This window comes from Callorhinus ursinus, unplaced genomic scaffold (assembly GCF_003265705.2).
Source record: "Callorhinus ursinus isolate GAN/ISIS: 27379988/994484 unplaced genomic scaffold, GSC_fseal_2.0 scaffold2, whole genome shotgun sequence".
NCBI lineage: Eukaryota > Metazoa > Chordata > Mammalia > Carnivora > Otariidae > Callorhinus > Callorhinus ursinus.
Window position 1 is genome coordinate 1,880,270 of NW_027397064.1, and position 27,352 is coordinate 1,907,621.

Consider the following 27,352-nt stretch of genomic DNA (forward strand, 5'->3'; position numbering starts at 1 on the left):
GTTGTCCGTGGGCCTGTAGTGATGTCCCTTCCTTCATTTCCAATGTCAATAATTTGTTTCCTGTCTTTTTTCTTAGCCTGGTTTATTCGTTTATTGATCTTCTCAAAGAACCAGCTTTTGGTTTCTTTGATTTTCTCTATTGATTTCCTCTTTTCAATTTCACTGATGTCTCCTCTAATTCTTAGTATTTCTTTTCTCCTGTTTACTTTGGATTTAATTTGTTCTCTTTTTTTTCTAGTTTCCACAGGTGGAAGCTTAGATTATTGATTTTAGATCTTTCTCCTTTTCGAATTATGTGCATTCACCACTATTTCCCTCTGAGCACTACTTTTGCTGAATCTGGCAAATTTTGATTGAGTGTATTTTAATTTTCATTTAGTTCAAGAACATTTTTAATTTTCCCTTTAGATTTCTTCTTTGCCTCACGTGTTATTTGGAAGCATATTGTTTAATCTCCATGTACTTGGGGATTTTCCAGTTATCTTTTTGTTACTGACTTCTAGGTTAACTTTGTTGAGCTAAGAGCAGACACTGTATGATTTCTATTCTTTTAAGTTTATGAAGGTATGTTTTATGGCTCAGAATGTTGTCTATCTTGGTGAACGTTCCATGTGAGCTTGAGAAGAATGTGTATTCTGCTATTGTTGGGTGGAGGGGTGGAATCTTAAAGAGAAGGGAACCACAGAGGAGAGAGCCCCCAAATACTGCATGTTGATTGTCCTCAAATCCTTAGCTGACCTCTCAACAGTGCACACACAGGTAAGACTTTGAGAAGCCCGTAGGGTGTGAAGAGCTGACAGAGCCTCAGCCTCTGCCTACTGTAGGAGACACAGAGTTTGAAGTTTAAGTTCTGCCAAGTAGAGGAGCTTGGTAGACCCCTCAGGCTTTCCACTGAGACCCCAGAAGGGCCTCAGTTTAGGAGCAAAGACTATGTGCCAGCACTAAGATTCACCCTAGTAATGGCAAACCAAAATAGGTCTTACCCTACCAAGGTGTAAAACAAAGTTTCCACAGGTTCATGGTGATCCGCCAGTAATTTAACTGGCTGCTAGAAATAAGTCAACACTCTCCAAAGGAAAAGAATCTAGAATCTTTGCAACCCCTCATTCACAATATTTAATACATACCAACAGTTCCCAGACATGAAGAAACAGGAAAATGTGACCCATGGTCAAGAAAAAACAAACAAAAAAAAAACAACCAATCAAGAGAAACAGACCCACAAACTAAGCAGATGTTGGAATTAGTAGACAAGGAGTTTAAAATACTCTGACAGGGGCACCCGGCTGACTCTGTCAGCAGAGCATGCGATTCTCAGTCCCAGGGTTGTGAGTTCAAGCCCCAGGTTGGGCGTGGGGCCTACTTAAAAAAATAAAAACAAACAAACAAACAAACAAATAAATAAAATACTCTGACCAATATGGTCAAGGATCTGTATGCAAAGAAAGATCTTTTAATAGGCAAAGAAGCGTGAATTTCAGAAGAGATTTAGAAATTCTAAAAAAAGTACCCAGTAGAAATCAGAGAACTGAAAAATAGGGTATAACATACTTAAGAAACCAGTAGAGGAGAAAGAAGGAAATACTACAACTACTTGATGAACTCAAAAGGAGGTGGAAAGGAAGAACAAAGAAGAGAAGGAACAAATAGGAAATGAACAGCAAGCTGGTAGACTGAAGCAGAACCAGGTCCTTAATGACATCAAAGGGAAATGGACCAGGCACACTAAATTAGAAGGTAGACAGGATAAACATGTTAATAGTCAACTCTGTATGCTGTTTTGAAGACATGCACAGGAAGCATGAACATGCAGACAGGCTTGCCCACTTTGCATTTGGGGGTCTGTACTCCTGTACCTCCTCTCCGGCCCTATCCCTCACCACCCGCACTCCCAAGTCAGCCCTGGGAGGCCTGGACTCAGATGGCCAGGAGGGCAAGACCCGTGGAAAGCAAGAATTGGGGAGCAAGGAGAGAAGGCAAAGTCAGAACTCCTTTAGAAGGCACGTGGCGGGAAGGATGGGGAATGTGCTCATGCTCATGAGTTTGCCCCACCAAGGGCTCTGCTCAGAACGTTTATTTCTAAGTGGTGTACTTGAAAGCTGAAACACGTTATCCTACTGAGAGGAGAAATAGGTTCTTAAGCCAGGCGACAACAGCCTAGGATTGACAGGTAGATTGTTCGGTGTTTTATCAAGCATGCGAATGAAATGGTAGCTGGTGTAGCGCTAAACTGGTTTAGAGGAAGTGTCAAGGTCATGATGCTCAATCTCTGGGAGCCTCTTAAGTGTCTTCACGTATCCAGTCTTCTTGTGTCTCCCATCAATTAATGTTTGGTAGCTTAATTACTTTTCATCTGGTTCCTTTCTAAAAAGTCTACCCTTAATAATATTATAGCTGATGTCCTTTTGGATTTTCTAAGAATAAAATTATCCATAAATAATGACATTCATCCTTCTTTTTTATCTTAATTTCTCTCTTCCTTCCTTTCTCTCTTTCTCTTTGTTTCTTTGTTTCTTTGTTTGTTTCTTCCTTCCTTCCTTCCTTTCTTTTTTCCTTCCTTTCTTTTTTTGCTTTTGCTGTCATAACATGTGAATAAGGATATATAATGTCATGGAAAATAATAATAAAAGGAAAATTTATACAGGGAGTCCTTGTTTGGTCCCCTGTTTTTAATTAGAATACTCCTACTGCCTTTCCATTAAGTGTAATGTTAGTTTTGAATTTAAAAATAGGTCTTCCGGTCTTCAGAAATCCTTCCTTCTAACTCAGGAATTCCTCACCCTGAGTTCATGGGTGAATCGGTCAGATCCAGCAGTATCCTGAAAGTGTGTACACAGAATTTTCTCTATGCACTTACATGTGAAGATTTGTTCAGCCCTTACTTACCCGCTGACTATTACGTGCCAGGCTTTTTCCTGGCCCCGTGGTTACAACAGTGAACACAACAGTTAACAAATCCTGCCCCTAGGCATTTATAGTCTAGTGGAGGAGACAGCAACAGGCAATAAGGAAAATATGAATTTTGTGAGCTGTTGTGTCATGGAGAAAAATACCGCAAAGGCCGTGGGGTAGGGAGTGCTTGGGTAGGTGGGCAGAGAAGGTCCCCTGCAGAGAGTGATATGTGAGTGGGCTCTGTTGTGGGCCGAACCGTGGCCCCCTGAATGACGTGCCCGCGTCTCAACCCGCGGTACACGTGACCATGACATTATTTGGCAAAAGGGTTTTTGCAGATGTAATTGAATTAAGTAGGGATCTGGAGATGAGATAATCCTGGATTAACCAGTGGGCCCTAAGTCCAAGGCAAGTGTCTTTGTGAGTGGAGGAGGCGCGCAGAGGAGGCCGTGTGACGACGCGTTTCCAGGGAGAAGGAGCCTGAGTCAGGGTCGTGTGCGGCCAGAGGAGAGTAGCAGAATGAGGTCAGAGGTCACAGATGAGGGCGGCTGGCAGGGGGCAGATGACCGAGGCCGCCCGGGCCACAGTGAGGACCTACCTGAGCCGCTGGTCTGGGTGAGATGGGGAACTTTGGGCCGAGTTTCCGCCTGAGCAAGTAAAATGCAAGGATAGAGGTGCCATCAACCAAGATGGGAAAGGCTGCGGGTGGAGCAAGTTTTGGGGGGTAAATCAGGACGTGGAGTTTGGACTCGGTAAGCTGAGAAGCCCAGTGGGCATCCGGGGGACCATGTCAGGGAGGCCGTCTGGTGCAGGACTCTGGACTTTCAGGGGTGGGCTAGGAGGGAGACCCCCATCTGGGAACCATCAGCTTTTCACGTGCCCTGCAGGGTGGTGAGGGCAGACAGAGGGTGAGGGGTGCAGGGCCAGAGGGGGATGGTGGCCCCCAGGGTGTGCGGGTCCTGGACACGAGGAGGAACCAGCAGAGGGGACGGAGGAGGAGCAGTGGCCGGAAGGCGGGTCCGAGAAGCTGCAAGAGGAAAGTGCTCGCAGGGGGGCTGGTGCTCACAGGTGGGTGAGGGCGCAGGACCGGTGGTCTGGGCAGCTTGGAGGCCCAGGGATCATCGCGAGCTTTCCAGGGCCCGGGAGGTGGCCACACCCACTTGGAGCAGGGTCAGGAGAGAAGGGGAAGAGGGAGTGTGGACCCAGGCAGAGGCAGCTCTGAGGGAGACGTGGTGCAGGAGGGCGTCTGTCTACAATGTGGATGGGAGCACTCTACAGGAAGGAAGACCGGCTGAGGCAGGGGTGAGGGGCACGGTGAGGACTGGTGCCTTTGATGGAGGTGCGGGTGGGAGGAGACCCAGGCCTTTGTCAGGAAGGTCAGCTATCTGCCCCCAGGCAAGGAGGCGATGGGGCCTACCTCCCACCAAGCCTCCCAAGGCAGGGGTGGTGGGGTGGGGGGCAGTCTCCCTGACGTCCCGGTCCGCTTAGCAGCCCCCCTCTCTCCCACTGACTATAGGACTTGTACACTTGCTGCCCTCCTCTGGGCTTACTTCCTCAATTGTAAAACAGGGTAAAACAATCAGGCCTGCCCCTAATATTTGCAGGGACTGGGACAGGCATACAAAATGTCGTGCATATACCATCTATCCAAGTATTTAAAAGTTACAAATGAAGCCAAGCACACGCATTGTTGAGTAAAGTATGTCCCATCCTCCTACTTTGGCAGGCATACCTTCAAAAGAATCCAGAAGCCGAGGTTTGCATTTAGAACCCTCGGGGTCCCGGGAGGGCTGGCCAGGACGTGATGGCCCAGCCACACACCCATGCTCCAACCATGCTGTCCACCGCCGGCCTCTTGTGCACCCAGGCGGCCTCGCGTGCTTTGGGAGGGTGGGCCCCACGCGGAGGCCCATGCAGGCCCGGTGGGAGGGCAGTGGGGTTACTCGGGCAAGGAATTCTTCGTCTCCAGATCTGGGAGTGTGCTCCAGAAGTGGGGGCCCTAGGCCCTTCTCACCCCCGGGAAGGGGCACATTGGGGTAAGGGGCCCACTGAGGGCCTTCCGGGTGTGGCTCCCAGTGTGGGTTTGCCGTGAGGGTGACGATGAGATCAGAACCCCAAGTCAAGGATCAGCACAGCGCCCGGCACGTGGTAGGTGCTCGATAAAACGTTGCTACTTTATTTTTGTTATGTTTCCAGTCGTTAGGAACTGGACAAGGTGCCTCCACCCTCAGCCCTCTGGCCACCCACCCCAGACTCTGGGCCTGCGGGCAGCATCCCCCGCGTCCTCGCCCTCACACTGCTCAGCCGCTTCCCTTCAGAAAGCCCTCCTTCCGAGGGTCGTTAGGGAAGTTTCTGGTCCGTCTTCAGTGTGTCAGACGTTTGCTCCCCAAAGGAGTCTGCCTTGCGCCTTCCCGTTCTGTCTGGTTCGGTGAACCGGTCTCCTCCGCCCGCTCCCCGTGGACTGTTAGGCTCCAGGCCGAAGCTGAGGTGGCCACCTCTCACTGCACAGGCCCCTGTCCCGGCTTGTGGGTCCTGCACACCACGGGGCAGGACTTTGCTTCGTCTGCTCTGCCCAGCCTGGCGGGCAGCCAAGCGCCAAACTGATTGCTGAGCTGAGGAATTTAAGTTGCTGTTCAGAAATCCCTGCTGGAATTTTCCGTTGAGATAAACAGGGGTGAAGGTTTTGAGGCAAGGCAGGCGACCCTTTTCTGCTTATCTCAAAGGCCCTAGGAGATAAGAACATTCTGGAAGATCTGTCCCTCAGCCATCTATCACACTGAGACTGATCCTTAACGCCTGCTCTGTACCGAGGAGGAAAGGGAAGCCCTCTTCCCCACAGACCCCCAGACAGGCCCGCTGGGCACGCCTCCTGGGAAGGGGCTGTATCGCCGGTCCGGGCCACACTGGTGGCCTCTGCAACAGGAGCCGGGGGGCCGTGGGGTCCAGGCAGGTCGTTGGCAGGGCCCGCTACATGACCTGATAACCGCGTCGAAAATCTCAGAAATGTTTCTGTGGCAGTGGCTCAGGCGTTCGCCACGTGACCCCAGGGAGGCAAATGGGTGGAAAGTTACGGAAGGCCCGTGTGGATGGGAAGGAGCCCGCATGCAGGGGGGCCGCCTCAGGGAGCAGAGGAGCCCCCCGTCCCTGGAGATGCTGGAGCAGAGACCGAAAAATCCATTGGCAGGGGGTGCTGCGAGAGTCTTCCGATGCCAGATAATCTCTAGGGGCCCTTCCGGCTTCAAAATTCCAGGATTTGGGTTTTCTTTCAAAAGGGGAATCTGAGCCCGTGAATAGGTGTGCTCATATACGTGGGTTGATGCAGGCGCATAGCAAAGTGGCAGCTCTGTTAATGCCAGGACAGGGAAGTTGATGAAATGCCAAGAGAGAGAGCTAAAAAGTTGGCACAGCTCTATTAAGATAATATTGGCGGTGGGCACTTAAGTAAATTGCTCGTGTACTATTTTTGCCTGGTTTCCACAGCAAGCAGCAGTGATTAGGGTTATGGGGCAGAATGTGCTCTGTCGATCCTCCCTGTCGGGGAGTTTCTTTGTGCCTGGGTCTGACTGTGTCCATGTGGGAACGCATCTTCAGATTGATTGATTGCCTGATTTAGAAATTTTATTTATTTGAGAGAGAGAGAGAGAGAGAGAGAGAGAGCATGAGCACCAGGGAGCTGCAGAGGGAGAGGGAGAAGCAGACGTCCTGCGGAGCAGGGAGCCCAACACGGGGCTCAACCCCAGGACCTTGGGACCATGACCTGAGCTGCGGGGCTGATCCCAAGACCCTGAGATTGTGACCTGAGCTGAAGTCAGCCTCTTCGCCGACTGAGCCCCCCAGGGGCCCTGTTTCTTTAGATTTAAACGTGAGAGCGCAGGTTTCTCTCTCTTGGTGGATGTCTCTTTGCAGTGAGGTCGTCTTACAGAGATGAATGGCACATTTGGGACCCTCTGGTGGGGAGCAGGTGTGGAGGGTAGTGACTGCAGAGCTCCCTGTGGGAGGGACAAGACTCAGCCAGGTGATGCATGTGCAGGCTAACACTGAGACCAGAAAAGTGGTGAGCCCCCTGGACCTCACGAGTAGCTGGGTCCTAGCCTCTCACGGTGCCCCTGGGCCTTGTGAGGTGGGAAGGGGTCAGGGTGTTTGGGGTTGGCCTGAGCCCTAGGGCCAGAGGGTGGGTCCCACCATCCACCAGCAGTGTGCTAATGGGGAGCTTTCCCTCTGGGTCAGCTGGGCAGGGTGTGGGGCTTTAGCTCACACTGTGGTGAGCAGGATTCTAGTGTGGCTCTCAAGACCACTGGCGCATGGTGTCCACACCTGGTATGATCCCCTCCCCCTGAGGGTGCTCAGGGCTCCTGAGTTAGGTTGTGTGATATGGCAAAGGTGAAGGGGTGTTTGCAGATGTAATTAAAGTCCCTTATCAATTGATTTGAATTAATGAAAAGGGAGAGGTGCCTGGTGGGCCTCACCTAATCAGGCGATCCCCTTAAAAGAGGGTCTGGAAGTCAGACAGACTCTCTGGCTGGCCTTGAAGAGCAGGCTGGCCTGTGTGAAAAGGCCACGTGAGGGGCCACGTGACAAGGACCAGCAGGGGGGCTGTAAGAGCTTCGAACGACCCCAGGAGACAGCCAGCGGGAGACCGGGACCTCACTCCTACAACAGCAGGGAGCTGAATTCTGCCCATGACCGGCTCAGAAGGGACCTTGGACTCCAGAGAGCCTGGCCGCAGCCTGAGACCCTCAGCAGAGGACCCAGGAAGCTGTGCCCCCGCTCCTGACCCACGGAAACCGAGAGATCTTAAACATGCTCGCCGCCCTCTGTTCCACAGCCAGGGATGAAGACCGGGCCTGAGCCTGCCGGTCGGGCCCTCAGTAATATAACCTCCGGACAGCTGGAGAGTCACATGGGAGCTGAACGGACTCCAGAAATCTCTTCTCTGGACAGGGCCTGGCTTTCAAATCCATTGTCCGACCGCAGGCACTAATCTCCCGTCTTGGATGTCAGATGCTGGTTATTAACTATCTTGTCTGCCTTCCTGCCATAAAACTAGTCTTGACGACTCCCTCTCATTCTGGGCCCCCTTCCCCCAAACTGCAGGAAGGTGGGTACTTCACCATAACTGGGAGCAGCCCATCCATGTTGAGAAAGAAAAGCACGTCCCTGTCTTTCAGAATTGGACCCTCCATCATATGGATTATAAGCAGAACAACACATCATCACCCAGACCTGTGGTTGCAGGTCTGCAGGTGGGGGGCTGAGGAGGCCATTCACGATGGGGGAGAATTCCTGAGTCTCCCAAGTGGCGCGGGGCCCAGCCAAACTTGCTGGTGGCACTCGGGGAGGTGGCCACACCCCGGAGGGAATGACTGTGTGGAGGAGGGATCCCCCCGCCCCCAGAGGTGGTGTGGGCGCAGCAGAGAGGAGTGGACCTTCAGGGGTGGTGGGAGGGCACCCCAACAGGAACCCAGCACAGAGCCCCCCTCCAACACAAGACCCAAGGCCCCAGCGATGGACAGGGAGGGCGGAAACCCTGGAGGTCAGTGGGACCGGAGTCCCCCTCTGTCCGTCCTGAGGCCGGATCTTCCCATCCCTGGGAGGAGCAGTCAGGCTAAGGGTGACAAACCTGGGAGGGGGCGTTAGAGAAACACAGCGCCTCCCCCGCTGTGGCGTGCAGCCAGGATCCAGGTGTCCGAGCCCAGGACTGGCCACCCTGGCTTGCCTCTGGCCCCAGGTGCGGCCCCCACTAGAGGCGGCTCCCAGCTATTTGTAGCAGGAATAACTTCATTTGACCGAAATACATCCTTTATTTTCCCGGGCTTCGAGTGCAGCAAAGATCCGTGATGCTCCCACGGAGAAACCCTCAGCTTTGAAATGAGGGATAATAAAGCTGAGACACTCCCTGGGGTTGGGTGACCCCCCCCCCCCAACACCAGATGGGAGTCTGGCTTCCTGCGGGCGCCCAGGTGATCCTGCAGCAGGCGGCTTTACCATCCAGCCTCCCGCCCAGCCCGGGCCCGGGTGACACATGACCGTGGCGGACTTTGCCCTGGGAGCCTCCCGGGAAGGGAGGAGGAGACCTGACCTGGGGGCGTGGGGCCGCTGGGCCCCACCTTGGCCAGAGCTGCGGGCTTTTACCTGTTTTCTGTTGGAGCAGAAACTCTGTCTGTCCCTGCCTGTGGGGGGAAGAAAGCTTGCCGGGACACAGAGGAGGGAGAAAGGGGAGACGGGTGGGGGTCCTGCAGGACCCGGTGGTGACAAGCTACCAGGCTTCCTGGAGGTGATCAGGCCTGGGGAACACGTGAGTCGTTGTTTTAACTTCTGTGTGTTTTGCAGAGTGTGTGTGTGTGTGTGTGTGTGTGTGTGTGAGCGTGCGTGTCTGTGTATGTCTCTGTGTGTGTCCACACGTGTCCGTGTATTTCTGTGCGTGTGTGTATGCACGTGTGCACGTGTCTATGCGTGTCTCTGTGTGCACATGCGTACACGGGTGTGGGAGGGTGCCTGTGCCTTTGGCCTTGTGCGCATAATCAAACGGGCAAAGTGTGGGGTGAGGAGTGTGTTCTCCTGAGGACCAGAAGGGCCCGTGTTTGGATCTGCTGTGGCTGCTGGGTCAGGTTCCCGGAGGGAGATTCCCGTTTATACGGTGGCTTTGGGAAAAGTCCAGCTCCGGGCCTTGACCTTAAACTGATGTGGGGGAGCCCCCCTCAGATGGATCAGGATACTGAGTTAGTGCAGATTGGCGGGGGGGCATTACCCTCTGCTCAGTAATCTCGTGCTCTTTACGTGCCCGGGCAGGGGTGACACCAGTGACGTCCTGGACGGTAGCCTCAGCAAAGCAGACCCTTCCCTGAAACCCCCTCCCCTACCGAGAGAAAGGACTAGTCCAGATTTGTAATCCTTTCTTTTTCCGTTTGGTGGAAAAGAGACAAGCTGGTAAGAAACGTTAAGGAACCCCAAATCGGGATGCTCTAGAGGGCATCTCTTACCCGTAATCATGAATATTGCGTTCCTGAGAAGATCTTTGTGTTTAGAAAGACTTCAAATAACCCCATCTTGATTAAATTCTAGAGGTTGGGTCAGAAGTCCCATTTTCAATTTTCTCTCTGATTGTTGGAAGCTTACAGCATGTCATCACACAAAAAGTTGTACACAAAAGTGCTTTCTGCAGTCTTCCTTATTACCGAGAAAACAATTATGACCAAGAAAAAGTCCGTAGTTGGGAAATGAGTCGGCAAAGTGGAAAAGCGGTAGGAATGTTCTGTGGTCACTAAATATATTAAGCTGAATGCATGTGGAACATAAACAGCAATGTGGAAAGCTGCTTTTTATTACGTATGTTGCTTTTTGTAAAGATATGATACATAATTTTATGTTAAAGTTCTGGGTTTGGGTTTGCTTGTTTTTAAGATTCATAGCCAAAAAAACAAGAAGAAAATAGGCAAAATGCCTTTCCTGGTAATATTAAGCGGGTGGGATTTTGGGTGATTTCGTTTTTCTCATATTGACAATGATATGTTTATATTTATAGTAAAATGCTATTTTTTAAACAAAGAGATGTCTCATTGCCAAAGGAATAAGATGCTGTAATGCGGCATCATAGGAATGGTATATTCATTCGTAATCCACCTGTTTTGGTTAATTCAGACATGTCTTAGGCTAAAGATTTTCTAGACCTAAGAGCTTTATTAATCCGAGCGCATAAATAGCGAGGAAAACTTGAAGGGGTATCTTTAACTACTTGAGAATGCATCGCTGTAGGTGTGTTAGAACTTTCTCTGTGCAAAATTATAATACAAATCAATGGGACACTTGCTTCCAGGCAGGAGCTGTAAGTACTTCTGGCTAGAAACAAGGGCATAGCTTGGGGTGGCACCGAAAGCTGGGACATTCCATTCTTATTTTTTTTTTTTTAAGATTTTATTTATTTGTTTGACAGAGAGAGACACAGCGAGAGAGGGAACACAAGCAGGGGGAGTGGGAGAGGGAGAAGCAGGCTTCCCGCCGAGCAGGGAGCCCGATGCGGGGCTCGATCCCAGGACCCTGGGATCATGACCTGAGCCCAAGGCGAACGCTTAATGACTGAGCCACCCAGGCGCCCCTGGGACATTCCGTTCTTAAAAGGATTTCTTTTTTTCCGGCTTGGTTGAGCTGTAATGGACATTCAACGTTGTGTAAGTTCAATGTATACACCATGTTGATTTGACACATTTATGTACTCTAACGTGAAGGCCACCATGCTGTTAGCTACCACCTCCATCCTGGCTCATAATTACCATTTCTGGACCTGAGAACATTTAAGAGCTACTCTCCTAGGGACTTTCAAGGACATAATACCGTGTCATTAGCTATGATCTCCATGCTGTATGTTAGATGCCCAGAATTGTTCATCTTGTAACAGGAAATTTGTATCCTTCGGTATCTTCTCGTTCCCCTTCCCCAGCCTTTGGTAACCAGCATTCTGCTCTGTTCCTTTGAATTTGAGGCGGGGGTGGGGGGAAGCAGCAGTTTATAAATTAGGGTTTGGTATTGAGCTGACTGTCCTCTTGGCCAGAGCCCAGGCCGGTGGCTCCCCTGGACGGGCTCACTGTACCACTGCTCTTGATGGGGGAAGTGCGTGCTGGTGCTCTCTGCAAGGGCAGGAACCACACTGGGGTGCCCAGTGTGACTGTGAACGCAGCCTGCTCTGGCTTTGAATTCTGCGTCCTTGTCTTAGAAGAGCTGCCGGGCCTCTCTGTAAGGTGGGGTAATGCCAGGACCCCTGGAGGCTGCTAGCCCAACTTCAGTAGGAGGCTCTGTGCAGTGCTGTGTGCGCACGTCCGCCCTGCTCCTCCGGGGAGGTGGCCTGTGTGTCAGGCTTCGTCACTTCGGGCTTCACAGTCTCTTCCAAGTACCCATGCAGGACAACCTTAAAGCAAGTAACGTTCAGCTTTTCTTGGCCGCTCGGAGCTGAGCCCCCTGCATGGAGCTGTTCTCAATGGCTGCTGGAGGCGCTTCTCCTGTTCAACATTTTTGCAGATGCCCCAATTCACTGCGTGGCCAGCTGCCTGGGGTTTGACCGGCCGTGCAAACCGTGGGCTAAACAGCATGTCTGTGATGGCTTTTGGCTGAGTCATTCCTGTGTGTGTTCATAAAATATTTATTGAGCACCTACTATATGATCAATGAGTCTCGTCCTTGCTCTGATGAGAGGTTACAGCCCGGTGCGTGTGAGAATATTAATAAAATAATTATATAAAGTGGATCTCATTAGAGGTTACAGTCCAGCAAGAGAGGTAAGTCATTAGAAAATCATTCTATGAGTTAAGGCAGAGTTCAAAACTGGGATTATTTCAATCAAGAAAAGGGACAGGGGACTGTGGGCCACATGATGGCAGAGACTTTTATCTATTTTATTATCTGCTGTTGATGGGGACCGGATATGATCAGGGGTGGCCGCCGTGGCAGGATGGAGGTTTGCATCAGCGGGACAGAGAGACCTGAGCAGATCTAGCAGATTTACCAGAGGCGGGCAACTCCCCAGGTGACCTTAGTATCCGATTCGCGAAAACAGAGATGGAAAACTTAAAATACTTTATCTTTCCAATCCTTCTCTGAAACACCATGCATTGACACTGTAAGCATCATACTTGATGGCAAAACTCGTGAATCCCGCATAGGATGGGGTTCCACGTGCCTTCTGACAACTCCCCTCTGCCGTGTCGAGCCCCCTGTCCCCAAGGGGCAGAAACAGCCCTGAATCCTTCTCTCAGACCCTGTAACTCCCCGGTCACTTCTGTTGAAAACAGTCTTGTTAGTATTTAGGACTCAGCCCTGCTTGTTCCGGGACTTTGGTCCCAAGCTGGCTTCTTCCCCTTCTGTCCCTGCAGGCAGACCAGACAGGGACAGCTGCAGGGTGGGGGTGGGGAACACAGTTTGCTTCTTGCTGCTGTCACTTTTCTCTCTGTTCCTCTTGGAAATTCCTTCCCTTCGGGCATTCCCATCACCCTTGGGGGCCTCCCTCCTGCCCACTGAGTGAGGAGGGAGAGGAGACTGTTCCCAGGACGGCCTGCGCCTGGTGGGTTTCCATGTTTTTTAGGGAAGTTTTTCTTCCTAGAAGCGACCCAGATCATAAATGGAGACAAAGTGGGGACATTAGAATGTCACCAGTCTGCAGGTCCTAGGGAAATAGTGGGTCTGGCAACAGTCTTGAGGGACCCCTAGCATCGCCACCAGAGCTCTTGGCCATTATTCGCCCCCTGAGGAAATGCAAAGCACTCATGAAGCATTCTTGCCAAATGACAGCCTGTATCTGATCACATTTCTGTTCAGAACCACCAAGCCCGTAGCAATCACAGGGTTCACAGGACATGGCAAGAACAGGGGACACAAACAGCAAGGTCCAGGCTGCAAAGCTGCAGGACAATCTGATCTCTTGAACAAATTAATTACAAAGAAAAGAAAAACAGAATACCTGCATATATACTGAGATTTGCTGATGGAACAACAGAATGTCTGGGCTTTGCTTCAAACCGATCGTTGGTGGGAGGGGGTCTGGGGATGTGAGTGAACCAAGGTTTTGGAAGTGGAGGAGGGTGCATGAGGCCAGGTAGGACGGTCTCCGTTCCACGGTGGAGGGTGCCTGAAATTTTCTGTAATGAAAAGATATGCAGGGTTTACCCAAATTTATTTTGATCACAGAGCTGTTCTTCTCTATGGCATATCCCTAATGGGTGCTGAGGCTTTAGATAAAGTGGGAAAGACCAAAATATTTTAAGGTCCTTGAAACACTGACTTTTTCTTTAGATAGATTCTTTTGAAACACTGACTTTAACCCATGAGCCGCAATGGAGAGAGCACGTTGCCTCTCGGGTGATTCAGGTACTTTTTGGGAATAAGTAATTGATTGATTTTTTTAAAAAGTGAGAAGTCATGGGAATGAGGACAACAAGGCAATATGACAACCAGCACACACTGATTGTTTTTCAGGGTGTGTAGCGCTTAGGATGCAGTGGGTCCTGCTGGGCACCTTGAGGACACTTCCCAAGCACTGCTCACAACAGACCTGTCACGCAGGATCTGCTCACCCCGCTCTGCAGATGAAGAGATGGGGTGCTGAGTGGTGCAGGGGTACCAACCCAGGCTGCCTGCTTCTGACTCTGTGCTCTGTGCTGTTCAAGGCTGTCTGCCTTCCACCAGGGAAGCGGGGCTCCAAGGGTGAACTTGCTAAGATCATTTGGTGGCAGACATTCAACCTCTTTGCAAATGCTGTCTCTTTGCAGGGCATGGTGCAGGCGGGAGGGGTTCCCTCTCCTGGGGCTGCCCCGGACCAGCCCTGCGCGTTCAAGCTGGTCCTCTTGGGAAGTGGGTCCGTGGGCAAGTCCAGCTTGGCTCTCCGGTATGTGAAGAATGACTTCAAGAGCATCCTGCCCACCGTGGGATGTAAGTGATACGGGACAGCACGCCCTTGGTTAGTCTGCTAGAGGAGAAGCCAGGGTGATGGCCCAGGTGTGGGGCATTTCCCACACTCTCCCGGGGCCTTGGGCTGCGGCCAGTACTGCAGGGAGGGGATGAGGCCCAGCTTGGTCAGACACACGTGCAGTCCAGAGGGCGGTCCCGTGTCAGCTTAGCGGGAGGCTGCAGGGGGCAGAGGTTCAGGGTCAGGGCCTCGGGCCCCCAGGGCTTGGTGTGAGGGGTTCTACCTGGTGGAGGGGGAGCCCAGGGGAAAGCCCCCTAGGCTCTGCCACTCAGCTGCCCAGACAAGCCGACCTTCTCCCCTGCCCTGCGTCCCTCCTGCCAAAGCTATTCTCCTGGGTGGTTTCCCAAAGAGTGGCTCCCTTTCTGCCTGGTCTCAGTTTACCATCTGGCCTGGATTGGGGGGGTGGGGTGCAGAGGATGGGGCAGCTGGGAGGGAAGACCCTCTCCCTGCACTTCTTAAAGAGGTAACATATCATGGCTCTCAAGAGAAAGGCTCTTTGGAGCATCTGCTGGGCTGTCAGCCTCTGTCACATGCTGCCTGGGGCTGAAATCCTGTTTCCCACCCAGAATAGAGGAACTCAACATGCACTTCATGCCGACCCTCCTGGCAGGTGGCCAGCATGGCGAAAGACAGATCCTGCACTCGGGGCCAGAGCCTTGGCTTCAGACTTGGACTCTGCCATAGACAAGCCTTCTACTTAGCACTTTGTCGAGTCCACTCATTCATTCATTCATTCACTCGTTCATTCATTCACTCCCTCCCTCACTCATGTAGCAAGTACCTGCTGGGCATGGCCTCTGTCCCAGGCTGCACTTGGTGTGGAGGATTCTAGAAGATGCCAAACGGGCACACTGGACATGGACACACAACGCTAAATTTGATGCATGCGTTAGCTACTTGGGAGCCCTGCAGTCTTCTCAGGAGGGTGATTCCCAAGAGCGCCTGAGGGCCACGGGGGCTGAGGGATCTGCCAGGCCCAGGCCCCCAGCACTAGTGGTGAGCCGGGCAGAGGAGGGGTGAGGGGCTGGCACCAGGACGGGGAAGCTCCAAGAGAGCTCCGAGAGACAGTGGTTCAGGCTGGCTGAGGGGGCCCAGGGCGACCTTCTCCAGCCGCAGGAAGCGTGACACCCCTCCACCCATGATACTGGACAGGACTTAAAAAAATACAACAAGGTGCTAAGTTTGGCCTTGGGGTGGGGGGGTGGCTTCATTTGAGAGCAGAGACTGGAGAAGGGGGCCTGGCCCAGTGGGATCTCAAGGGCTGTGCACCTTGTGAACCAGGTGTGAACAGGTGATGCAGATTCAAGATGAGGAAGAGAGACAGCAGGTTCTAGACCAAACAGCTCCTTGGGGTTGCATGGAAGACAGAGGCCTGCAAACTGGCTTACTAGGGCTCTGCTTGATTTTGCAAATAAGGTTTTCCAGGAACCCAGCCATGCCCATCGTTGCATATCCTGTGGGGCTCGTTTCAGTCTGAGGCCAGCATTGAGTAGTTGCAACTGTGACAGTAGGTCCCTTGAAGATGAAAATATTTACCGCCTTTTGCCAAAAAAGTTTGGGACCTTTGCTCTACCAATGTGTGAGAGGGGGCCCGTCCCCTGAGGCAGTGGGCTGCCCCTGGGCTCCAGTGGGAGGGGAGGGGCAGGGATTGTGGTGTGGACACTCCCTGTGAGCCGGGAACTTGGCTCCATGGGATCAGCACTTGCTGGGTCCAAGGGGGTGGGCTGCAATGTGGACCCTACCCGGGGGGCAGGAGGGGGCCCCTACACAGGGAGCCAGCTGCGCCTGGGGATGGAGCAGGCACTCTGTATTAATGGGAAGGTCACTAACTTTCCCAAGCCAAGCAGACAGCATTTCCCAGCCCACAGTAGGTACAGGGATGCTGGGTGAGGGCCTGTCCTGCCCACAGAAGCCTGCACTGGTTCCTTCAGCAAGTCACGGACCACGCTGTCACCCTCCCACACACTCTTTAGAGGTTCTGCTAGGCTCAGGAGGGTAGACAAGCCTGGGCCCAGGTCAGAGTGGGGGTCTTTGCCTGGGGGCCAGGCCTAGGTGTGCTGTCTCCACTCGTGGTCCTCTGCCTGGCCCCTGGACCAGCCTCATCCTTGTGGGCAGCTTTAGCTGCCCTCCCCCCTTCCAGGCTCAGGACCCTGCCTCTACCTTGGGGCTGGAGCTTTGGGCATTTGTTCCCTTCCCACTGTGCCCAGGGTGCATGAGTGTGTGGTGGCAGAAAACCACCAGATGAGCACCCACGGAGCCAGAGCGCTCTAGCTGACTCCGGCAATCCTTTATTCAAGCTGTTGCCAACCACGGGGTTAGAACTTACTGATGGAGCTCCTGCTATGTGTCAGCAACCGTGCTGGGTGCTGGGGACGGAGAGGTGAAAAGCCTTCCTTTGCTGTGAGGAGCTAAATCCCATGTGGAAATGCTGGCTTCCTCCACTTAAATGTCTGGGTCCACTTCACGTGCTTTATGATACCACAGCCTGTGGAGGTGGCTACTACAATTATTGCATTACTATAAAAATAAATAAAGAAGGGCAGTTAATTATTTTATTTGTTACTATATGATGGTATTTATCAGTGTATTATAGTCTATATGACTTATTAGTTATTATGCTGTTATAATTATTACATCGTTATATATTATTATAAAGGTCGATCTTCCCACTTTTCAGGCGAGGCGATGGAATATGATCCTTCCTTTCACTTATGTAAATGTAGTCTGTGTTTTACAAAAACCCTCTGAAGGCAGACGCTTCCATTGCTCGTTTCCACATGTGGCATCAGCTTTATCAAGAGAACTTGCTTTTGTTCTGGAGCAGGTGCAGAGGAGCTCAGCCCAGCGAGAACTCGGGGCTCACCTCCTCGGCAGGTGGGCAGGTCGGCAGGTGGCTGGGACGATAAAGGAGGGAGTGTGTGCCTGGTGCTTTGCGTACTGGAAACTCTCAGTAACTGTGAGCCGAGTGACCGACACATGGCTAAACGGCTTGTTCGCTCATCTTGACATTGTCGTCTGTGAAACGGGGATGTAGACACCCCCTGTAGTGGGCTCTCCATGTGAGGCTGGCTCAAGGCTGTCTTAAGTCGAGGGTTACCATGTTATGACTTAAGGTCATCACCTACCGACCCCCCCTCCACTCCAGAGAGCAGAAGTGGGACCAGGGGCTGGCGTGTCCCGGTGTCCCAGGTGGTGCTGCCTTCCGAGCAGGTTGGCTTCAAGATACTCCAGGCTTAGGGAGGTTGGGGGTCCCTGGTCCCCCTGCCAAGGGGTCTGGATCTGTGGGTGATCGTGGGCTGCACAGGCCCTGGGTACAGCCTTCCAGAATGGTGTGCAGGCCAGGACAGTGTTCTAGCTGTCTCAGGGCAAGACCCTGTCCAGCCAGGGGAGAGACAGACCTGTGTCCCCGAAGCAGAGCCAGACTGGGAATCTCAAGTGAGCAAGCCCCCTGGGGGTCCACCTGCTGAAAGGAGACCCAAAAAGCCCTGGAACTCCTGGCCAAACCCCCCGCCCCCCACGGAGGCCCCCATCCCACTGCGGGAGAGGGCCTGGTGGGGGAGGTGGCAGCTCCAAGGGGGAGTGCTGTGGCCGGGGGCCTGAACCACGGGGAGCTCCCAAAGACCCCACTGGGCTCCCCGCAGACCCCTCATCCTGGAGTCCCTACTGGCCACAGCCCTGGGAATTCTGGCGCAGACCCCTCATCCTGGAGTCCCTACTGGCCACAGCCCTGGGAATTCTGGCCCGTTTCCCAATGCCGGCCGCACTGAGTGACATCTTTTGGAGAAACGGTGACATCTAGTGCTGGCATGCGTATTTGCTGGTGGATCGCAGTGGCCTGTGTGCGAGGGAAAGAAAGGCAGCCCGCTGGCATTCAGCGTTGTCACCATCCTGGCTCCTGTCAGCTCCGACCCGGGAGAGATACTATGCATTTCAGGTTCCCTTCAACCAGGACTCCGCTGAAAGGCAAACACAGTGGAGAGGCTTCAGTGAGCGGAATCAGCTGTTTGTTGGCATTAAAACCAGAAAGAGCACAATCATGTTCCTTATGTCAACATTTATGGAGACACTTTTTAATCTGGGGCAATACAGTAAAGCTGGGGGCAATCCGTCATTCTTACGCCCTTCACTGCGCAGATGGGGGCGCTGTGCAGCTCACCTGCTTCCAGGAGCCCCCCCTCCAGCCCCCCAGAGCATGGAGCTGAGGCCAGGGCAGGGCTGATGCTGGGGCGCCAGTGCTGAGGTCCGTGGTGGGACCAGAGGCAGAAGGAGACCTGGTTTGTGCCGTGATGGGACCATGATATGCAAATGCACCCGGTGGCCCCAGCTCAGTCCACCGAGGCCCCGTGAAAATGTGTGCATGTGTCATCTCCACCAGCCTATTCTAGAATGGAAAAATTCCTGGTTCTTGGCCTGATCCCACCCTCCCACTCCCCAACTTGTGGCTAATATCATTTGGTGGTTTGGGGCTTTAGCTGTGACGATGTAGAAAATGTGGTCAGTGGGTTTCTGAACAAGGGAGATAATTAATGTGGGCTGTTTTCCTGATTGGAGCCAAGGGTTTCCATGGGGCCGGGGTGGGTGGAAGGTTGCCTTGGGGACCAGTCCAGGGGCCCCGGAGGGACCTCGTGTCTCTCTCCGGGGGAGTCAAGGTTCTGCGGTCTGTGAACACCCCGTCACTCGTGCCTCAGCATTGCTGGGACTGAAAGCCCTCTCTGCAGCTTTGTTGGGGTGCACGTGGACTGAGGCTCGACCAGCAGCCGTCGTTTACCAAGTGGAGAAGAAGCAGATGGGAAGCTAGGGTTGCTGAGCCGGCGAGGCTGACCCGAGCGTGACGCCCATGGGGAAGCTGGCGGTGGCGGGTTTTAGGGTACAACCAAAATCAAGTTCAGGAATGTGACTGGACATGAGAGAAGGATGTGGACAGAAGGCCACCGTCCCAGCCAGTGAGTCAGGGAGAGCCCAGGGCAGGCAAAGGAAGGGGAGCTTCATGCACAGGTCTGCTCTCTCTTTTCTCGTCGTTTGACACCCACTGTGGGAAGGGGGCACGGTTGGCTCCCAGTGAAGAAGAGGGCACTGAGATTTAGAAGGGTGGGAGAGACAGGCAGGGAGGTTGGGAGGGAGAGGGAGGGGGGAGAGGGGAGGGAAAGAGATCAAGCATCCTGTGTCTCTTCTTACAAAGGCACGGACCCCACTGTGGGGGCCTTACCCTCATGACCTCATCTAACCCTGATTACCCCCAGAGGCCCCACCTCCTAAGACCGTCACTTTGGGGGATAGGACTTCACATATGAATCTGGGGGGACACGGCACCTAGGAGGTTTATGGGACTTCAGGTTCGTGGCTATGCAGGGAAAGGCAGGATGTGCAGGCAGACACCGGTGGGTGGGTTCTGTTAGGAGCCCCCCCCTCAAGCTAGAGTCTCCTGCCACAGAATCACGGTCTTACCCACTCTATGCTGAAAACCTCAGCCCAGACTCGTCCCTTATCCTCTGTCCCTAGCAGGGTGAATCGTCCCCCCAAAGCTATGTCCACATCCTGCCTGCCTCGATGGCCCAGCCCGAGCTGTAGATAAAGACCGTGTCCTCTAGGTAAAGCTCCCCCTGGGCTTCTGTTTCAGGTGCGTTCTTCACGACGGTGGTGGATTTGGGCGCCGTGTCTCTGAAGTTGGAGATCTGGGACACGCTGGCCAGGAGAAGTACCACAGCATCTGCCACCCGTGCTTTAGGGGTGCCAACGCTGCGCTTCTGGTATACGACGTCACCAGGAGGGTGAGGCTCACCTCCGGCACGTCCCCACCCTCCTCTGCAAGGTGTCTGCTTTCTGTTCTCTCAGGCGCAGGGATGCTCTCTTCTGAAGGCTTTCTGTGACCAGCCCATGCTGGTGCTTTATGGGAAAATCACCACAACCAGTAGACAACTCTTTCGTGAACGTCTGTCACTTCCTCCAGGAAGCCCTCCCTGATAACCCCTGCTCCTACTACTGCATGGTTGAGTCTGTGTCCCTCCATGGTCCTCTCAGAACACCCTGCATAGAGCACTCCTATCCGTCACTCATGATTCCCTGGGTGCCCACAGCATTGGTGAGGGGTGTGTCCTGGAGACAGCACACGGCCTCTGGCCCTACCTCTCCCCCAGTGTCGTGTGGGTCGATGCTAAGTACGAGTGAGCAGGTACTTAGAGCAGGAGGAGGGAAGGGCAGGGTTCTGTGGGAATTGATAGGAGGGGCACCTGACTCAGCTTGGGGTGGGGGTGTTTCCTGCAGGAAGGGAGAGAAAAGTGGGGATCAGCCTGGTGGGGTGAGGTGGGGAGAGGCGGAGGGCAGGTGAGCAGGAAGAGAGCAGAGTCTGTGGATGGGGTGGGGGTGGGGCAAGCAGGATGCCACGGGCTGCAGCGTGGGAGGCCGGCCACTTGAGCAGCTCAGCTGTAGGGAGGGGAGAGGGGCTACTTGCGGGGACTGTCACATGGCCAGTTGGATCATATGCCTTTTCACAGGGCGGCCACCAACCTCTGCTTGTTCTTTGCCGGGATAGCCGATGAAAGCCACCCATGGGATTTGTCTGATGTTGATTTTTTCCCTTTGTTAGGATTCCTTCTGCAAGGCTCAGCAGAGGCTAAAGGACCTGGAGAGGGAGTCCCCCCAGGGGAGGAGGTGGTGATGCTGGTCGGGAACAAGATGGACCTTGGCGAGCAGCGGGAAGTGACATTCCAGGTAGCCCTCGACACTGGGTCATTTTGTTCCCCGAGGCGGGAAGAGACTGACCCCAAAGCACACATATCCACGCACACACACCCGCACCCTGTCACCCGCCCACTCACATGCACATACACACCCACCCACGTATGTCACATGCACAAACACATACACTTCCCATTTGAATTTCCCTCTTAGGCAAAGATTTCTGGGCTCTCCTGGGGAAGTCAGGTCCAGAGATGGCTATTCCGCAGACGTGGGGAGGGCCGCACGCACTACCGAGGCCAGCCCCGCTGCGAGCTGGCGGAGGGTTGGCCCCGTGTCCTGCCTCCCAGGGAGCGGGGAGACGCTGTGTGGCCCACCTGCAAGGGTCCCTGCCGGGTTAGCCAGGGTCGCGAGGAGTCCACGGCCCTTCATACCCCGCCCTCCCACGTTCACTTATGTGGGTTTGCAGATCTTTTTCTTTGTGCTCAATAAATTATTGATAAAGGGACAGGCGAGTAAATCCAAATTTCCTTGCTAGGAATTGAGTTGAGGGATAGACAAGAAGAAAGCCAGAGTTTTGTAAAACGACCAAAGGCAGAAAAAATGCCTTGGAGATGCATGCAGAGTGCTGTGAGACATCAGGGCAGTGAGCGAGGGGTGTGTATGTGTCCGTGTGTATAGGGTGCAGGTGTGTGTGTGTGCAGGAGGGGTGTGTGTGTCCGTGCGTATAGGGTGCAGGTGTGTGTGTGCACAGGCGGGGTGTGTGTGTCCGTGTGTATAGGGCGAAGGTGTGTGTGTGCGTGGGAGGGGTGTGTGTGTCCGCGCGTATAGGGTGCAGGTGTGTGTGCGCGGGAGGGGTGCGCGTATCTGCGCGTATAGGGTGCAGGTGTGTGTGTGCGCGGGAGGGGTGCGCGTGTCCGCGCGTATAGGGTGCAGGTGTGTGTGTGCACAGGCGGGGTGTGTGTGTCCGTGTGTATAGGGTGCAGGTGTGTGTGTGCGCGGGAGGGGTGCGTGTGTCCGCACGTATAGGGTGCAGGTGTGTGTGTGCGCGGGAGGGGTGCGTGTGTCCGCACGTATAGGATGCAGGTGTGTGTGTGTGCGGGCGGGCTGTGTGTGTCTGTGTGTATAGGGTGCAGGTGTGTGTGTGCATGAGCGGGGTGTGTGTCCGTGTATATAGGGTGCAKGTGTGTGTGTGTGCAGGAGGGGTGTGTGTGTCCGTGCATATAGGGTGCAGGTGTGTGTGTGCACAGGCAGGGTGTGTGTGTCCGTGTGTATAGGGTGCAGGTGTGTGTGTGCGCGGGAGGGGTGCACGTGTCCGCACGTATAGGGTGCAGGTGTGTGTGTGCGTGGGAGGGGTGCGCGTGTCCGCGCGTATAGGGTGCAGGTGTGTGTGTGCGCAGGAGGGGTGCGTGTGTCCGCGCGTGTAGGGTGCAGGTGTGTGTGTGCGCGGGAGGGGTGCGTGTGTCCGTGTGTATAGGGTGCAGGTGTGTGTGTGCGCGGGAGGGGTGTGTGTGTCCGTGCGTATAGGGTGCAGGTGTGTGTGTGCGCGGGAGGGGTGTGTGTGTCCGTGTGTATAGGGTGCAGGTGTGTGTGTGTGCGGGCGGGCTGTGTGTGACTGTGTGTATAGGGTGCAGGTGTGTGTGTGCACGGGCGGGGTGTGTGTCCGTGTATATAGGGTGCAGGTGTGTGTGTGTGCAGGAGGGGTGTGTGTGTCCGTGTGTATAGGGTGCATGTGTGTGTGAGGGAGGGGTGTGTATAAGTGGTGTTCATGCGTGCATAGGAGGGTGTGTAGGAAGGTGTGTGCGCAGGAGTGTGTGTGTCTGAGTAGGAGTGTGTGTGTGTATAAAAGGGTGTGCAGGAGTGTGCGTGTAGGAGTGTGTGTGTATAAGAGGGTGTGCAGGAGATGTGTGTATAAGAGGGCGTGCGTGCGCATGTGTGCAGGCAGGTTTCAGGAAAGGCTCTGGGAGGGCACGTGCCAGCAGGACGAGGGGAGTGTGGTGGGCAGAGGGAAGGGCAGGGTACTGGCTGCAGGGGGGTCGGCTGACCTCGTCAGGAGGGGAAGGCCATAATGAGAAGGCATGTGGGCTCAGAAGCAGAGATCCCAGCGTGTGGCATTAGGGATTGGGGCCAATATTTGGGGGGCAATAAGGAGTCCTTTGAGGATTTTGAGAAGGTGGGGGCCGGGGCGTGATGGGTGATTTGGAAAGAGTATTTGGAGGCAAGGTCAGGGCGAGCTGGGGAGACCAGGCCCTGGGAGACCAGGCTGGGAGGCAGGCAGCCCCGCCCGGGGGGTGTGAGAGGCTTCAGGCGGTGGCATCCCAAACTGGGCTGAGCCCGTCCCGCCCATGCAGGGAGGCCTCCTGGCTTAGAGCTCACAGTAACGGCCACCCTGAGGCCAGAGCCGTAGACTCCACCGGCCACCCGGGCCCTGGGCCACCCCCCTGGCCTCTTCTTTATTCCGAGCTCCCACTAAGCACAGCTGGGCCTTGGGTTGGGAGGGTCAGGTGCCAGGGACACAGGCGTCCAGCACGGGGGAGCCGGCAGGTGCTTTGGCCGAGGTGGAGACAGGGCTGAGCTTTGGGCAGCACGGATTTTAAATGAATTTTCGGACTCTCGTTTTCACGTAATTTCAGAATTACAGAAAGTATTGCAAAAGTACTACAAAAAGGTCCCGTATGCAGCCGCCCCCAAGTCTTCCCAAATGCTGACGTCGCGCATAAACACAGGACAGCGATCGAATCAGCAAGTGGACATTCATAGGACACTAAGCACTCATCTTACTCAGATTGTACGAGTTTCCCACTAGCATGCTTATGAGTCACTCCCTGCAGGGCTAACCCTGGGGAAAGCCAGGAGGGACCCCCAGAAGGAGGGCCCAGGTGGGCTCCCCAACCAGGGGCTCTGCCTTCCGCCTGTCCTGCCTTCTCACTTGGTTTTTCCCCACGCCAGAGCCCCCAAGTGCTGGAGGGAGAGACCCGAGTGCAGGGAGGGCTCTCCTGGGGGGGTGGTGAGATTTCCTGGGGAGGGTGAGCACCTCCCCACCCCCCCGCCTCCCCGCCTCCCTGGCCCTGGGCCCCTCCGGGAGCAGCAAGGCCCAGAACGGAGGTTCCTGGGTCTTAGAGGGCAGCCGAGTATGCCTGGGAAAGCGTGTTTTTGTAAGCGGTGTGGGGATTTTGTGGCTGTTCCCCACAGGAAGGGAAAGAGTTGGCAGAGAGCAAGAGACGCTGTTCATGGAGGCCTCGGCCAAACTAAACCACCAGGTGACCGAGGTCTTCAGCGCCGTAGGTGAGTGGTGGGGCCCCCAGGAGAGCCGGGGCGGGGGCATCAGCTCTGGCTCTGCTTCTTGGCTCTTCTTTCTGGTGTCTGGGACCCGACAGAGTGTCTCCAGGGGCGGGAAGGTGAGCAGGATCGCCAGGGGCCCAGTGGCTCTGGGTAAACGTCAGGGAGGGTGGGGACCTGCGTGTGCCTGGTGTGCACTCTCCCAGACCGCCCTCCTCTGCCCTTCACAGCCCGGGAGCTCCTGCAGCGAGAAGAGGGGCAGCGCGTGGGGATGCAGGGCTGCCTCTGAACGGGGCACCTACCCGGCAGGCCAGATGCTGTGCCCACTAGCAGCGGCCGTGCCCGGAGGGGTCTGGGGAGGACACCCCCCTGCCCACCCCAGGTCGGGCTGCTCCTCGGGGAGGAGCCGCTGCCTCCATCCACGGAGCTGATTCACCGTCCATCCGGGAAGCTTGCTCCCCGAGTCCTAGAGGTTCTGGGAGCTCCCTGAGCGTTCCCACTTCCCAAAGCCGGCGGGAATCATTCAGGAGAGGATCCCGGGCCAAAGGGCTTCTAGGAGTGATACAGGAAATGTTCATGTTTTAGTGTTTCTGGGCCCTGCTCCTGGGGAAGCTGCAGTTTAATATTTACCGAGGTCAAAATGACTCGGTAAAACCTGTTCAAGGCACGGGCGCCATTTCTGCCCCAAGCACACATTGTACATTGGCTTTAGTAAAGAAAAAAAAAAAAAAAAACCCACAAGGAGCATCCCAAACATAAAGACAAGAAAAAGAAAACACCTCCCTGGTTCCTGTAACATTAAAGTCATATAACCTGGCACACACTAAAAACAGAAGATAAAAATCTGTAACTTTCTGGAATGTCTTTTGTTGTGATGATTTGTAACTCTTTATGCAAAAGACATATATATGGAATGTTCCTTTCTCCAGGAGCACGCTCTCCTTTGTGAAGGTTGTGGGTCCTGGGCAGCTGTCCTCACTTGGGTTCCAAGAAAACACTTTTCCTTTTCTCTTTAACATTTTAGAAAAGGTTTGTTCAATTTGCGTTGTTGGGGGTGGGTGTTGGCCCCACCTCACCGGACACTGATGCCCGGTGCCCGGCCCAGATGCCCATCCCCTCAGCTGCCTCGCCATCAGACACAGAGGAGGGAGGTGGTCCAGACGGGACCGAGGATTGGGAACATGTGCTGGGCAGGGCGCCGTCTTTCTGGGGCTGGGCCACCTGGTTCTGGGAGCTGGGGGAGAAGCGGACAGGCCCGCATTGTGGTGACAGTGCCAAGAAGATCATGGGGCTGCGTCCACTTCCTGCATCTCGGGGCGGTGGCCCCGGGAGGGACAGCGTCTAATGGGGCAGCTGGGGCGGGGTTGGGGTTGGGGGGGCCAGGCCTCTCTCCGCTCCCTTCCCCTGGCTCTGAGTTTAGCAGGTGATGGTTGTGCCCAGCGAGCCTGAGGACGCAGACTTCTGGCCCGTGGTGCGAGTGGTACTGTTTATGTGTCGGCAAACATCAAACCACTTTCTCTAACCCGGTGTTGCTGAGTTTGCAAGGCTGGGGTTTGTTATGCCTCGTGTTCTAGGAGGGCTCATCCTGAGCGAATAAGGAGGCAGGCCCATGCGCCGACTGTGGCTCAGGTGGCACAGGACATTTCTCCAGGGGTGACACGTCATGCGTTCGCCCCGTTACTGCCTGCCTTTAGGGGGAGGCCCAGATAGTCTTTTGCGAGCTAAGCCCTGATGTTGAGGTGAGGGTATTTCAGAGGGGACTCTATTTTGTGAGGGGGAGGGGTGGTGTTGGTTTCATCCTTTCATCTTTGGGTCTGGGATAAGCAAGTCTGAAATTATAAATACTGACACCGCTGTCCGCCTGAAAAGGCCGGCTTCACTGTATTCATTGTAAGGATCAGCAGCAGGACAGGTGTTAAGCATCCTTTCATGATGACGCTGAACTCTGGACACCCATGAAGGGCGTGCCAGCATTTCTACGGGCTCCTCTGGACTGGTTCTCTGCTCGTGTCCACCCTGCATGGGCCCATCATCCCAGCCATGGACCTGGACCTTTGGCTGGGGTCCAGCAGATGGGGAGCCCAGGACTGACCAGGACACATCCCGGCATTGGCTAGGACCCGTCTAGCTGAGGTCGTCTCAGCCTGGCTGTATCCCACCAAAGGTCAGGGCTCCCCACAAGGCTCCCTCCTACGTTCTGGCCCCTGGTCCCTCCCTCATCCAGCAGGCCTGGGACCTCCTGCATTCCAACCTCATGGAAGGAGGTTGCGCCCAGGCTCTGAGGAGGTGAGGACAGCCCAGGTGCCCCACAGATCCAGGCCTTCCTGATGCATATTCTCAAGGAGATTCTCGTGTGTCTTTCCAGGCAAATGCAGATTTCACAAGGCTTCTCTTGTCATGATTGTCAAGAAAAGCTAAAGGATAAATACAGAGATAAAAGCGTCCGAGAGAGCCTGCTACCCAGATTTCCACTCACGCTATTATGTTTCTTAAACAATTTCATCGGTTTCTGACTGTTGTCAAGTTGCACGGTGTTTCATATGATTATTCCCACAGAGATGAATTACGTGGGGGTGAGTCCCTGGGGTGCCAGGCGATGTCTTTCGCTCTCCCGGCGACCTCCCGGCTGCCGCAGGGCTGGGGACCCCCTCTGTGCGCACCTGGTGGGACCAACCTTGGGCACGTGTGTGTCCCTGGCCACTAGATGGCGCTCCAGCATCGCTCAGGGCAAACCCTGCTGCTCAAGGACACGTGGGCCCAGCATTCTCTCTGCTAAATGCCAGGCTTTCAGAGAAATTTCCGACGAGTTGATTGATGCCACAGCAAGTAGGGAAATAGTGATCATGCGTGTAGGGTGCCCACATATCTATGCCTATTTCCCTCCTGTTTTGTCAAGTCAGTATCACTGTGCTAGAATTTATTATTAAAACATATCCTTGGACGGATTTCCACCAGGCATCATTCCACCGTGCCCCTAGACTGGATGGGGCGCATTGTGCTTCTGGAGCTCAGGTTCCCCATCTCCCGGGATGTGATTGCTCCTCATCCTCTCTTCTG

At 54.2% G+C, this 27,352-nt stretch overlaps 1 protein-coding gene across 1 annotated transcript; it reads left to right on the plus strand.

Moving 5' to 3' along the window:
- Window positions 1–3,411: 3,411 nt before the first annotated feature.
- On the plus strand, window positions 3,412–25,136 carry RAB17 (RAB17, member RAS oncogene family). Its single transcript, XM_073903855.1, is given in 11 exon segments — window positions 3,412–3,507; window positions 3,780–3,960; window positions 14,062–14,304; window positions 19,959–20,021; window positions 20,024–20,109; window positions 20,925–20,970; window positions 20,973–21,049; window positions 24,209–24,236; window positions 24,239–24,301; window positions 24,526–24,555; window positions 24,558–25,136. Coding segments are annotated over 11 exon segments (981 nt in total). The 3' UTR covers window positions 24,626–25,136.
- The last annotated feature ends 2,216 nt before the right edge of the window (window positions 25,137–27,352 follow it).